The following is a 14,464-nucleotide window of genomic DNA, read 5'->3' on the forward strand; positions in this document are numbered from 1 at the left end:
TGCTTTCCGTGGTTGAACATCACACGGCTGGGGTCGATCTGCTTTTAGTGCAGAGGAGATGGCGTTGCTGTGGTTGAAGGCCTTGAGGGCGACGCTCAGTCCACAGCCGGCAGTTGAAGACGGGAACGGCGAAGGAGGTCGCCGCCGTCTTGAGTCGCCGGAGCTTTTCTCCTCCTCCTTCCCCTTTGCTTTCTCTCTTGCTCAGTGGCTAAAGCTGTTGATAACGTCTTGTGAATAGCGTATGAACAGAGTGAAAGGGAATAGGGAATTGGCTCATTTCAATGATCTCAATGGTTACATATATATAGGGGATTACAAAGCACACTAACATAGTCATTAGTGTAGCAATAAGGATGATTCATGGCTGTTAACTATAGCTGACATAGTCTTAAGCCTCCATGACTGCTGCATGGCTGTTACCATTGCCTTAATCCGCCACTTTGGCTGCTCTTGATGAGATCAAATTACAGCAATATGGGTCATATTGTAACAGTGAGCATCCCGTAGTCTGTAGGGGTAGGTTAGGTGCCAAACGAGTCGCTAAGAGTGGCAGACCCGCACTGAATGTGGTTGTGGCTAAATGAGCTTTACTTTATGTTCTGAACGTTAAATTGAAATGGATCGTATATGCTCAAATAAATGACTGAATGTTTATTGGATGGATTCTCAATGCCCAAATGTTTATCGGACGGATTCTAAATGCTCAAATGAAAATTCAAGATCTGCTGGACAGTAAACACTGAATATTAGAAATGCTGCTACTACATTGAGCAGTATTCTGCGATCTGCATAGCTATCAAAAATAAAGCTCAAAAGGGACTTGCAAAATGTGTAACCAAGCTCCTAGAATATTTGCTTGCAGAATAGCAAGAGAAAGCTATATATATATATATATATATATATATATATATATATATATATATATATATATATATATATATATATATATATATATATATATATAGGTGCTGCCGTTAGAACACTGAATATTGTCGATTTAATATAATTCAGGTGGCAAAGAATGGCAAAATTCAGTGTCACCAGATGAACATGGTCCTGGAACTTGACATGCATTCAGACATGGCATACATGCATACTACTTGCTTGCAAAATGCGATCTTGCTTGCTTCACCAGAAAACAAGCTCCCCAGTAAAAAGATCATCGGCGCGAGCTGTACATGGATCAGCGCTTGTACATCCATTGACTTTGTCTTCAATTTGCTTACCAAGGATGTCAAGTGCGCTATCTACTAACATGGTGCATTCTGGAAAGTTGGCTGCTCGATGTGCCAAATTGAGAAATTTGCGAGACATGAATTTGTAGCGAAGCATAGCATCCATTGGATTTTCAGCTATATTTCTTCCTTGGTTGTCTTGTACAGTTCCAATCCATGCTTCCCATGTCCATCTCTTTAACACATATTGTGGTGGTAGTAATTTGATATTCATCAAATCAAGAACTTTAAGAGCATGGGCATATAATATCTCAGTTCTATCGAATTGCCCGCAGCTGCATACAACTGTTTGCTTTGAAGGATCACCGATAACTTTATACTCCTCCTTAAAGGTAAAATCCCCCACTAGATATTCATTATTACCCTCCAATGCCTTGGTGCAAGCTGCCAAAGATTTTTCATATTCACCTTGAAAAGCTTCAAATATAACAGGTGTATACAGCTTGCTAGTCTGCACCAAAATAGGTGGTGGTCTCCTCATACAGACTTTAGGCAAATTTCTCCTTGAATCAAACTCTTTGTTCAGTTCATTATCCCTTTTTCCTTGCACCACCCTTTCAAAATGTATGAAGAACTCAATGATAACAAAATCAGATTTGAAATGGATTTTCAGGTCATTGGTCAGACTCTCATTCGACTGTGTTCTTCTCATTCCTAATGTGAAGACATCCTTCATATAACATTCAGCCCATTTTTCTTTCAACTTGTATATACCATCCAACCAAGTTTGTTTTCCCACCCTTTTTCCGAATGATGTTAAATTTATGTTCAAATTCTGCCATGTCCACATACTCAAACATGCATGCTCCAAAATCTGAAAGAATATTAGTGTCTTCATTCTTCTCTTCACATAGATGTTTGATGGCATTCTGCATGATGTGAAAGGTGCATAATCCATGCCATGCTTCTACAAAAACTTCTGCAACTGCCTTTTCCATTGCATAATCTTGATTTGTATAGATTGTTTTAGGTTGCTGCCCATTATGAGCTTTTAGAAAGGTCTCAAACAGCCACTTGAAGGACTCAAATGTTTTATCATACATAAGAGCGGCACCAAAAACTACAATTTCTCTGAAATGATTGAATCCAACAAAAAACACCAAAAAGTTGGCTCTCCTTGTCTATTCCAAAAGTAGTGTCAAAACTAACAACATCACCAAAATGTGAATAGTCCATTATCATTTTAGCATCAACCCAGAATATGTTTGCAATTTGTTCTTCACAGTCCATTTGCAATGCATATTGGAATGATGGGTTCTCAGCAATTTTATCTTGAAAATACTTAAGCATGCTACCTGCTTGGCCATATGCCATCACCCATTGACGCTTGGTCGGCAAATAGTTCATGTGATCTTGAAGGTTGTCGCTAAGATTGAGTGATTCACCAACTTGGCAACTAGCCAACTCATGTGCTGCTTTCGGCTCAATTCCTGCATCATCTGCTGTTTCAATTTCAAAGGCAGGTAAATCTGAAATTTTCTTTTGCGACATCATTAAGTGTAAGGTTTCTGGCAGGTATACTATGTGATTGTGCTCCAAAACCAGCTCAAACACTTCAAAGCAGCCCTTCTTTCGGTCCATTTTAATACTCATGTGGACTTCACAACCAGTTCTAGTTTCAGCCCGAGGACGCTTTGTTAAATGATCCCTTTTGTCATGCCGTCTATAACCCTCATTTGAACAAACAAATCTACATGATGTAACCTTGCCATCGGATTTGCCTTTGTTTGTGTACCTTTTTCTCACCTCAAAGCCTTTTTGTGCACCATAGCTAATCCAAAATGACAAGCCTCATCTGAATTTCTAAATTCCATACCAACATAAGGTGCCAAACAAGGCATCAAGGTCTTACTGTATCAGAAAAGCACCAAGTATGAGAGTAGTGCATAGACATGCTGACTGAAAAAATTGCATAACCTATTACTAAAATTTGTGATGTCCAATGCCAAAAGGAGTAGCAGTACTTAGGGACAACTAAAATCCATCAGATGACACTTAAGAAACAACAGGAAGGAGTTGTATTACTTACGTATTGGAATCCTGGTGCGCTATATTAGCCCCTTCTTCCATCTCGGTAGTACAGAAGCAAACTTTATAGCAGCCCGGAACCGATCTTCAATCAATCGCTTCTTCTTTGCCTTTGGAATTGCAAAAGAAAGCTAAAGGAACAGCGATGGTGTTATCTTTTTGGCGTGAAAGTCTGCAGCAATTCACGCTATTTTGTCCTCTCTGTCATCAGCTACGCGAGTGCTGTGGTGCCAGACCGCGCCACATCACGGCGGACAATTGACTGGGCACTTGCTGTTTCCGTGGGCAATTGCTTCCTGCCGTTGCATGTGGACTGAACAACGACGCAGCATCAGACATCCCTCTGACACAAAATGCCCAGCATATATGCATATCCAAAAACTGCAATGTAGAATACGGTATAAGCAATACACAATTCGGTAATAACAGAAACTACAAGCTCTTCGACAATTCGGTATAGAAGAAGTATAAAATAGAGTAAAATGCACCAGAGGTCCATCAACTTGTGAGAAGGTGTCACTTAGGTCCATCAACTTTGAAATTGCATTTTTGGGTCCATAAACATGTAATTTGTGTCACTTAAGTCCACAAACTGTGAAAGTCCATTTCTAGATCCATAAACATGTAATTTGTGTCACCTAGGTCCACACCCCTCCACCTAGCCTTCATGCATTGATATCACACCTACATAAATCTACACGATGCCCACACATTACTGGGTTTTGCCAGAAGGGTGAAATTTGAGCTCCGATTTTGAATCAAGAGCATATGGAGAGGAGATAGGATGGATGGGAGATTTATTTCGGATGTTATTGACATGTATTAGGATTTAAAGGGGAGCTTACAGACTTTCATTAGTGAACTCGGAAGCTTAGATCTAGATATGACCCTATAATATGGGTGGAAAGGATGGGGTGATGGCTTGGGAAAGGTGGAGGATGTCACAAGAGACTCAACAACATGTGTACCGTGCTAGGGGATATTATGTTCTCCGTGGTGCGGGTAGTCGGATATGGTGGCGCCAGAAGTTGTGGTGAAAAATATTGTGCCGACGTTAGAGCTGGGTCAATCTAGAGTGGTTCTCGATGAGTGGTTGAAAGATATACATGGACAGCCAGGCGACCTTTGTGGGTGCGTCTATGGCCACACGACTGGTCATGGATAAAATTTCTGGACCTAAAAATACACTTTTGGAGTTTATGGACCTAAGTGGTACAAATTATAAGTTTATGGACCCAAAAATGCATTTTCAGAGTTTATGGACCTATATTTCAAAGTTTATGGACCTAAGTGACACAAATTACAAGTTGATGGACCTAAAAATGCACTTTTAGAGTTCGTGGACCTAAATGACACATCCTTACAAGTTGGTGGACCTCTAGTGCATTTTACTCTATAAAATAACTAAAGGTACGCTAATATGTTCAGAAGGTCTCATATAGTACCTTAAACTAACAAATTGAAATACTGAATCACATCCATATGTTAACGTACACACCAATTTCAGCCTAAGGCTAAGCAAATCTGGACTTGAAATTGCCGAATTGAAGTGGACAGTAAAGTGCTAGAGTAGTTTGCAGTCCACTCACCCAGTCGGCAGTTATGCAGAGCAGAGCGAGGCGCTTGACCACTGGAGTTGGACGGCAACGCGGGGGATGCCGGTCGGGGACCAGCCGGCCGGCGCGGCCGCGACGGCGACACGTCGGGGTCGGGGCGGCGGGCGGCGGTGGCCCGGCGCTCGTGCCCCGCTGGATCCCTGGAGCCTGGAGGAGTGGAGGACGGCTCCGTGGAGGCTGCCTTCCTGACGGCGCGGGCGCGTGGGTGGGAGCCTGGAAGTCGGGGTTGGGGGTCGGGCGGGCGGCGGCGTCGCTGTCGCGGGAGCGGGGGCTCGCGGAATCGGGGAACGGGGGCGGCGGCCGAGAGCCCGAGACAGCGAGTGTGGGGACGGGCGAACGGCGTGGGCTAACGGGAGGATGTGCTAGGTTAGCTTGAGCAGGCCGCTGTCGGGCCTATTCTACAGTTAGGGCCTATTACAGGGGCCCGCACCATGGAGCCCGTAAACGTAGAGTAATGAAACAATTAGGCCCAATTGTTAGGAAAGGCTCAAAGACAGCCTTATATTATGGAAAAAGCTAACCGGCGATGGGTCGCGCGGCAGCAATAACTCGCGACTCTCCAGCCCAACAGTCCGCCGGCTTTTCCCCTCCCTCCTGACGCATGCACCGCGCATAATGGCCTGCTACGCACATAGCCCACACCTCCATCGCATCCTCCCCTCCCTCTCTACCACCCTTGCATATTTTTTTATTGAATAATGCTTGTTCATAGAACTATTTTATCTTCTTCATATTACTTTCGTTTGTAAAATCGATTACAATGTTGTATTCCATGAGTCGAGACAAACAAAACTAGACCCTACTTGCATATGTTTTAACGATATTTGTGAACTAGTAGTAGCTTATGTGACTTTTCTATAGCAACTTATGTGTATATTAGTTTACTTTAGTAATAACTTATGTGCATAACAATTTTATTTTGTGTCAACTTATATGTATGAGTGTATGATATATTTTGTTTGTAGTAATTTATATCTTATATGTGTGGCAACTCATGTGTATAATAGATTCTATTTTTTTGGCAACTTCTATTTAAATGTGTGACAACTTTTATTTTTATGACAATTCGTATATGAACTTATGTGTACGATACCTTACTCTTTTTTAATTTATATGTATGATATCTTGTTTTTGTGATAACTCATTTATATGACAGATTCTATTTTGTGAGAACTTATACTTATAACAAATTATGCTTTTGTGACAATTTTATTTTTATGACAACTTATAAATATTTTTTGTGGGAACCTTTATCTTATATTTGTGGCAACTTATATATGTATATTGTATCAACTTCTTCAATAATATCAAATTCAAATTTACATATAAGTTGCTACTAGTGCAAAATATCTTCAAAATATATGCAAGTGAGATCTTATTTTGTTCGTCTCATCACATAGAACACAACAGTGCAATCGGTATTCAAAATGGAGATCATACGAAGAAAATAAAATATTTTTTATGGGCAAATTGCATGTTAAAAAAGCTCCACCAACATGCAATACATGGGTGGGAGATAGAGCTAGCAAGGTCTGAAAAGATACGTGACGTGGAGGGAGTTGCGGTGGTTTGTACAGAGAGAAGCAGAGTAGAAGGGCACGCCTGGTGCAAGGGGTCGCGCACTCCATCTCCACGCGACCAGTCGCGCTTTAACGGGGTCCTTAAATTATATTAACATTTTTTTGAAAAGACTTTAACAATTTTAGAATCTCAAAAAACAAAAATTGCACAGATAACTTCACTTTGAAGCTCCCGAAGACCCGAACCACGTATCCAAAATGAAAGCTCTGGCCTGGACAGCCATTGGAGGGACGGCCGAAAAAATTAAGGTCATGTTCCTTTAGACAAAAAAAACATTATAGCCAAAACATGCATGATGACTTGATAAGTGGTTAGCACTCGTCACTCATACTTGCAGGTTATCTCCAGGAGGACTTTTTGGGCAAGGAAATGGTCGCAATTATCTAAAGCGGAAGCGAAGAATTTTATCATAAAGAATTGTAGCATTTTGGAGAAAGCAATAATGAAACTTTTTGCCAAGACTGGGTGGAACTTCAGAAGGAGAATCAAAGTGATAGCTCCTTTAGTTTAGGTTGTCAAACTGTTGTTCCCTCCCTGCCTTAAGCTGTTATTGGCTCTAAAACAGTAGTGTTGTTTTGCTGATTATTTCCAGTTAGAGCTGGTGGTATTTCTTTGTTTTGTCTGTGCTAGTTTCAGGCATTGTGCCTTGCAGTCTGCGTACTGCCTTTCATGTTGGCTGTAGACATTCACAAGTGAATGTTCAAGGTCAGGATTTTTCTTAATCTAAAAAAATGGACGGTCAGGCCGTCAAGTTGGATGCTCCCAATTGGGAGGCGATCGACCACGGCACCGCGAAGGCGAACACAGTGCAGCGATGTCTGCAATGGATTCCATATGGTTCTTAAAAATAGAGATGTGATTTTAAATTGTTGCTTCTATCCTTTGACATCGTATATCTAGCTTCATGCATTAGTTTTATATATGGATGCAATTCTATTGTATACTTTCTTCATGTTTATGCACACTTTTTCTAGATTTGAACATCTATGAATTAGGAATGGATACAGCTCATAGCTATAGAAAAGGCTCAAGCCTTCTTCTTCCTCTTCTCACACTTTCTTTCTCTTCTTTTTCTACCTTCACTTTCTCATCCGCATTTAGCTCCCCTTATTCTGATGGAGGTGGCAACCAGTAAGGGGCTTAAAGCCCCTACCCCTCTTAGATCCTCCACTGCTATGATTTGCATGTGGTATATCATCAACATGTAAGATCATAAATGATTTATTGTCATGTAGTGAAATATAATACACATTTTTATTAGGCGATGAGCAATGATTCGAACATTATTGTATTTTAATCTGTAATACTTTGGCAACCTCTACATCTTGAACATATTTTCTTTGAAGGGTAAAGTCCATTTTTAAAACCCTGAACTATCATGATCATTCGATTTTGATCCTTATCTACGAAACTAGACATCCTACACTTGCCAGCTGACCAAACTATTAGCCTGTTTGGAAAGTGAGGGTTTATTTTAAGCCAATAAGCACCCAACCATGATGGGCTTAAAATAAGCCTCAAATCTGTTTGGAGTTGTATGCTTAAAATAAGCACTCATATTTTTCTGCCAGTTTTACCCCAAATCAATGTTGCAACCAGATAGAGTTGGAGGGATATGAGGTGAAAAAGGGGAACCTGGTAGGAGTATTTAATGGGCTCCACCAGCAAATATGCACAATAAGCATATCCTCATGGTGCTTATGGACTTATGGGGTGCTTAAAATAAACTTCTCTAGTAAGCCATTGTGTTTGGAAGCCAAAAAGCTTATTTGGAGCTTATGGGCATCCTTAAACAAAACAGGATCTATGCAAATTACCCTTCGAGCTCAAACCAACCCGATTTCAGGCCACATTAGCCGTCCGACGTGGCTCCACTTGCCTCTTGGATAGTTGTTTGTTGGCTTCAGTCACCATTGCCGGAGAAGACCGACGAGGTGGTCACCACCGCCGTCGCCGCGGCCGCATAGGGGAGCCTTTGCCTCCGGTTGCGCTGGGTCACCGTGGCAGCTTCTCCGTAAGTGGTGGTGCCTGGGAATGGGAGCGGGAGCTGCCCCTGCCGCTGTGGCGGTGGCGCGCAGCCCCTTGGGCAGCTGTGGCCACGCCATCCTCTGCTCCTCTGAGAACAGCAGGGTGGCCCGCAGCCGGTTCGCCGCCGCTTGCATGACCGTGGACTCGACGGGGTTGTTGCTTGCGGCTGCCGTGGCGGATGACTACGGCTGCTGCAGGGGGCTGGGAGAAGAAGGTGAGGTTCACTACTACAAAAACGATTTGTAGCAACGCCTCAATTTTTTTAGGGGCGGACCAAAAAGTCACCCGTTCCTATAAATGGGGGCGCGCGTGCTATAGAAATAAACTGCCCCTAAACATGGCATTTGTAGGGGTGGCTCACCCCCTCAGCCGCCCCTGAAAATGGGTGTGATTTTTAGGGGCGGTTGAGGGGGGTGAGCCTCCCCTACAAATAATTTTCCAAATTATTCCAAAAATTCATTTATTTCAAATGGAGATGCAAAATACTTCAAAACAATGTGCAATTTTATGATAATCATGTACTGTCATGTAGAACTATAAAAAAATATGAAAAATATAATTCAACGTGTTTAGTGTTAATGAGTGTTCAAAACACAAAGTTAGCCTTAAGTTGTATGACATAGTAGTGTGACATAGGTATACATTGTTGTTTCAAAACATTTATTCATTATATGCTCTGATATATGATTTTGATATTTTTTCTATGTTACACATATCACAATATTCCTATGATAAAATTTTTACAATTTTATCATGTGTTTTACTATTTTATTTATATTAATCTAATTTTCTGAATAATTTGGAAAAATATTTGTAGAGGCGGGCCAGGCCCCCACCCGCCCCTACAAACCGATTTTTGGGGGCGGGCCAGGCTCCCACCCGCCCCTACAAATACATTCTATATACTCGCCCGCCTCCTTCTCCTCCGCCTGCCTCCTCCTCCTCGTCCTCCTCCTCCGCGCCCTCCTCCTCCTCCGCGCTGCCACCACCTCCTCCTCCGCTCCCTCCTCCTCCTCCTCCGTGCCCTCCTCCTCCTCCTCCTCCGCGCCGCCGCCGCCACCACCACCACCACCTCCTCCTCCTCCTCGCCACCGCCGCCTCCGCCTCCACCGACGCTGCTCGTCCTCCTCCGCGCCGCCGCCGTCGCCTCCTCCGCCGACGCCCGGATCCTTCGCCGATGCCCGGATCCGCCGCCACCCCAACCTCTGACGCCACTCCTCCGCCTCCTCTTCGACATGGTGAGCTCCCTCCCCTTCCCCTTGCCCACGCCGAGCCGTCCATGCTTGTTAGGGCTAGGGTTAGAACATATGGGGCCCTGCTGTCATCCCCTGTTAGGGTTAGGGATTAGGGTTAGAACTTTTTTCATTTCAATGTGAATGGGAGTACATGAGTTAGTGAATTTTTGTTACACTACGAATTTCATTACACATATTTACTCAATGTGAATATTATTAGATGTTTTGTGGTGGTGGTTGTGGCGGCGGTTGTGGTAGGGGTCGTGGGCTTATGGACCATGGTGATGCTCAATATTCAGGCATACACTTCCATCAAGCCATTGTCTTGCCACCAGGTGATCGAACGCACGGATCAATTTCAAATGTTGTAAGTTTCATTTGTTATTTTCATATACTTTTGCTCACATACAATGCAGCTTCAAAAAATTCTAAATTTGCTCACATACAATGCAGCTTATCAACCTTGTTAGATGGCTTAAAGATGTTGTCGAAGGTTTGTGTGGTACTACTCCTGTAGTTCACCTCGAGCTTGTTCGGCAACCGGATATCAAAAGGATACATATTTCTTTTTAATTACCCGTTCGACATGTAGATTTCTCCTCGATGAAACCAAAAGAGGATCCATTCTCCTCGATGATACCCATGGTTTCAATTGCCGCAGTAGGTGGAGAGGCACCCATTTGGACAACTTATGAGAAGTTAGCGGTGGAGGCATGCTTGCAGTAGCTTAAGGATCATGGGTACTTTGTGCCCGACTTTTCATATTTTTGAATTAAGCAGCTACAGACAAGAGAAAGCAATGTTATTCTGACTACAGAGAGGCTTTGACGGCTTACTCGACAAGACAGAGTATGCGATTTTCTTTTTAGTCATTGTTAACTTTAGTAATGTTGCACTATTCTTTCAACTTTCGTAATGTTATTATCACCTTTCAGGATCTCATTGATGGTGAATATATGATTTCGGCAGTTAGCTTTCGGGCTATTCTGAATCAAGTTATGGAGAACTTAGGTTTGACTTACATGGGTGGAGAGCCATATTTTAGAAGAGATTGCAGGTTTCAAGCAAAGCTCTCCTTTTGCAGGGCAAGTCATCCTAACACTCCATTGTTCGATATTAGTAGTCCTATATGTGGTAGGCATTGGGAAGCGGAGGAGAGTGCACTTGTTTGTGCTCTAGTATATTTTGATGAAGTTCTAGGGCGGATGATTGGAGACCTCAACTATCTTAGATATCTAGCGAGCATTTCAGTAGCTTCAAATTTGTAATATGCATGGATGTGCCGCTACTATTATTATTGAACAACTTGTATTGTTACTCCTTTATCTTATGAAATTTGATTTGATTGCATTGTTATTTGAGTGTTAGATCAGAAAGGGTCAATATAAACCTAGCTTGGTAGATATATAAAGCGAAAATTCAAATTTTAAAACACACCGCGAAATAAATTAAAAATAAATTACTAATTATTTTGACGGGTTGGAAATTCATTTGCAGGGGCGGGCCACCCTCCACCAGCCCCTGCAAATATATTTTCATGGGCGGATCACCCCCCTGCCCGCCCCTGGAAATCCCCCTGTCCGCCCCTGAAAATGTATTTGTAGGGGGGGTGGGGAGTGGCCCGCCCCTGCAAATGTGTTTTTAGGAGCGGTTTTGTTATCCACTTCTCCAAAAAAAATGTATTTTTACTCACCTCAACAAATATTTTTTGTAGTAGTGGTTCATGCCAGGCCTGCTTGGCTGCGGCGCGCGAGGCCGGGACGGCCGTGCCGTTTGAGGCGGGCGGCGCGGCGGGGAGCCCTGGGTGCTCGGACTGGAGGCCGGCACGGTACTCCGGCGGCAGCGGCGCCCTGTCGGCGTCCAGCCACGGCACGCCAAATTCGATAGTCGTGAGTGGTCAGGCTTTCTGACATGATGTTCAGGAACATTTACGATGTTCAGGAACATTTACACTGCAAAAAATCGATATGTATGAACAATAAGGATACGAGTATTTGACGTACGACTACACAATTTGGTTTTCTCTAATATAATGCAGAGACTTTCTTCTAGAATTTGTCCACAACAGTTATTCCACGTAGATGGCAAGCGCTACATGATCTCAAGCAAATGTTAATAAGAGAAAATTTCCAGTCTCAAAATTAATTTTTAAACTAAAAGGTCATCCACGGGAGACAACGAAATGCAAAGCTGTCGTCTCTAGAGTTTGACACGCTAGAATCAGCACCTCCTGCAGTCTTGTTGGTCTTCACATACTTCACTACTCTACGACTTTACCAAAACCAACGCTAGTATGTGTGACACCCCGGCCCAGGACTTAATAGGATTAATAGGATACTCATACCAACAAGTTGCAACTTCTTTTCCGGAAGCCGGTCTCCAAAGAACTCCGAGGTTAAACGTGCTTGGCCCGGAGAAATTTGGGGATGGGTGACCGACCTGAAAGTTCTTCCCGGGTGCACACGAGTGAGGACAAAGTGTGCAGAAAAGACTGGTGTTGGTCTGTGAGGACAATCTATGTCCTAGAAAGTAGCCAGATGTAAGCAAGCCCGGCCTCGGGGAGGCGGGACGTTACAGAATAGTATCAGAGCCGACTCTCGCGGTTTCACGAGCGCGTAGGGGCGCAGATACCACCGGCATGTGCACGGGCGCGTGGCGGGTCAGTACACGGGCATCTGGGATGCGCCGTTGGCACTGGACGCACGGACGTGGCACATGGACTGTTTGCACTGTACGCACGGACGTGGCATATGGGCTGCTGGCACTGGACGTACGAGACGTGGCCAAGAGATGACGTTCCTGGCTTGGGATTGACCGACGAGGACGTTGGTCTCTTAAGGGGGTGAACATGTGACACCCTGGCACAGGGCTTAATATGGTTAATAGGATACTCATACCAACAAGTTGCAACTTTTTTTCCGGAAGCCGGTCTCCAAAGAACTCCGAGGTTAAGCGTGCTTGGCCCGGAGAAATTTGGGAATGGGTGACCGACCGGGAAGTTCTTCCCGGGTGCACACGAGTGAGGACAAAGTGTGCAGAAAAGACTGGTGTTGGTCTGTGAGGACAGTCTATGTCCTAGAAAGCAGCCAGATGTAAGCAGGCCTGGCCTCGGGGAGGCGGGACGTTACAGTATGTCCTCTGAGTAGGACCTGAAAAAAAACATTGAGAATTGCTACGGTAGTCCCTTCTATGAAAGCTGCACAAATCTTAAAGCATCTATTTAATTAATTTTATTTTTCTCACTTGGGTATTGTTTGGGCCCGGCCCTACCTGTTGTAACGTGCCGTCTCGCCGAGGCTAGACCCGCTTACATCTAGCTTCTTTTTAGAACATAGACTGCCCTCACAGACCAACACCAATCTTTTCTGCATACTTTGTCCTCACTCGTGCGCAGCCGGGAAGAACTTTCCGGTCGATCACCCATCCCCAAATTTTTTCCGAGCCAAGCACGCTTAAATTCGGAGTTCTTTGGAGATCGGCTTCCAGAAAAGAAGTTGCAACTTGTTGGTATGAGTATCCTATTAATCCTATTAAGCTCTGGGCCGGGGTGTCACACCTGTGCCCAGATGAGACCCGATTCGTCACCGATCCAGTTGGGAAGCAGCTCGTTCGTCATCCGTTCTACCCATAGCAAGTACTAGGCACATCCGCCAATTCTATATATCTTCTGGAAGATTTTTTTTCTCCATCTTCCAGTGTTTGAGATTCATGTAAACAACTACATCCATTGGATCTCGCTCAAACCCTACTCCTCCTCACCCGAGCCCGCCAGCCGCCACCGCCCAGCCCCTTGCCCCCCAACGCGCCTCCGGCTGCCCCGCGCTTGCTCGCCGGCCATGCCCGCACGCCCCGCTCCTGCGCCGCCGCCCCGCGACCCGCTTCTACGCCGCTGCCCCCCGCCCTTGCGGCCTGCTCCTGCGCTGCCGCCCCTCGGCCCACCTGGCGCGCCTTGCCCCGCGCGGGAGCGCCGCCACCGGTGGGGCCGATGAAGCTCCATGCGCCGTTGGCCTTTGTGCTGCTGTGTGGGCCCGCCGGAGCTCCGGCGCTGTTGCCGGCACTGGAGAAGAAGGTGTGGAAAAAATGTTGAGTTTCAACATTTTCAAAATACTGCTTCAATATTTTCGAAATACTAATTCAATATTTTCGAAATACTAGTTCAACATTTTTAAATTAGTTCAACATCAACTGGGTCTTAATGGGCTTTATAGATGATTTGCTTAACTATCTTACACAAAGATGCATAGGTCCCCAGACACATCTGTATCTCCCTTTCGTCTTCAACCTCTATCTTTCGACACGTGCAGCTGGCCGCCGCCGCCGCTGCAGTGCCACGCCGTCTCTTCCCCAGCCTCCCTTACCTCGCCAACGTTTTACCCCGATCCCCGACTACCGTCACCTGCACGGGTGCCGCGCCGTCTCTTCCCTAGCCTCCGACGTTTCTACCCACCGGAGGCCTGCCGCCCCCACCGCCTACAACCACCGCCGACGGCCGGTGGCACGGTCGCCGCCTTGACGCCCGCTATCACAACGGCACCACGCATTTGGAGCGATGACCGCTGGAACTTTCCTCACGTGTCCCCGTCCCTCGCCGTCGCCGATCCGATTTCGTCGGGTATTCAGACCCAACTTGATCACCAAGGGAAAACAGAGCAAAGTACTGCGAACAGCGTACCATGCGCGGGAAAACTAAAAGGAACTGACGCAGCTCGAGCCTTGGCATTCCTCCTGCGTCAAGCATCAG

At 44.9% G+C, this 14,464-nt stretch overlaps 1 protein-coding gene across 2 annotated transcripts; it reads right to left on the reverse strand.

Annotated features, from left to right (window-relative positions):
• Window positions 1-969: 969 nt before the first annotated feature.
• Window positions 970-5,163, reverse strand: LOC120712311 (protein FAR-RED ELONGATED HYPOCOTYL 3-like). 2 transcript variants are annotated; one of them, XM_039998070.1, is made up of 3 exons: window positions 4,853-5,163; window positions 3,265-3,644; window positions 970-3,086 (listed from the first exon to the last, which is right to left on the reverse strand). In XM_039998070.1, exon 3 carries the CDS (start codon window positions 2,131-2,133, stop codon window positions 1,129-1,131), a length of 1,005 nt encoding a protein of 334 aa, XP_039854004.1. In that variant the 5' UTR covers window positions 2,134-3,086; window positions 3,265-3,644; window positions 4,853-5,163; the 3' UTR covers window positions 970-1,128. The 2 variants fall into 2 exon arrangements, with proteins under 2 accessions (XP_039854004.1, XP_039854005.1); XM_039998071.1 differs by having other exon boundaries at window positions 970-3,134.
• Between the last annotated feature and the right edge of the window lie 9,301 nt (window positions 5,164-14,464).

The sequence above is a fragment of the Panicum virgatum genome, chromosome 6K (assembly GCF_016808335.1).
Source record: "Panicum virgatum strain AP13 chromosome 6K, P.virgatum_v5, whole genome shotgun sequence".
Lineage (NCBI taxonomy): Eukaryota > Viridiplantae > Streptophyta > Magnoliopsida > Poales > Poaceae > Panicum > Panicum virgatum.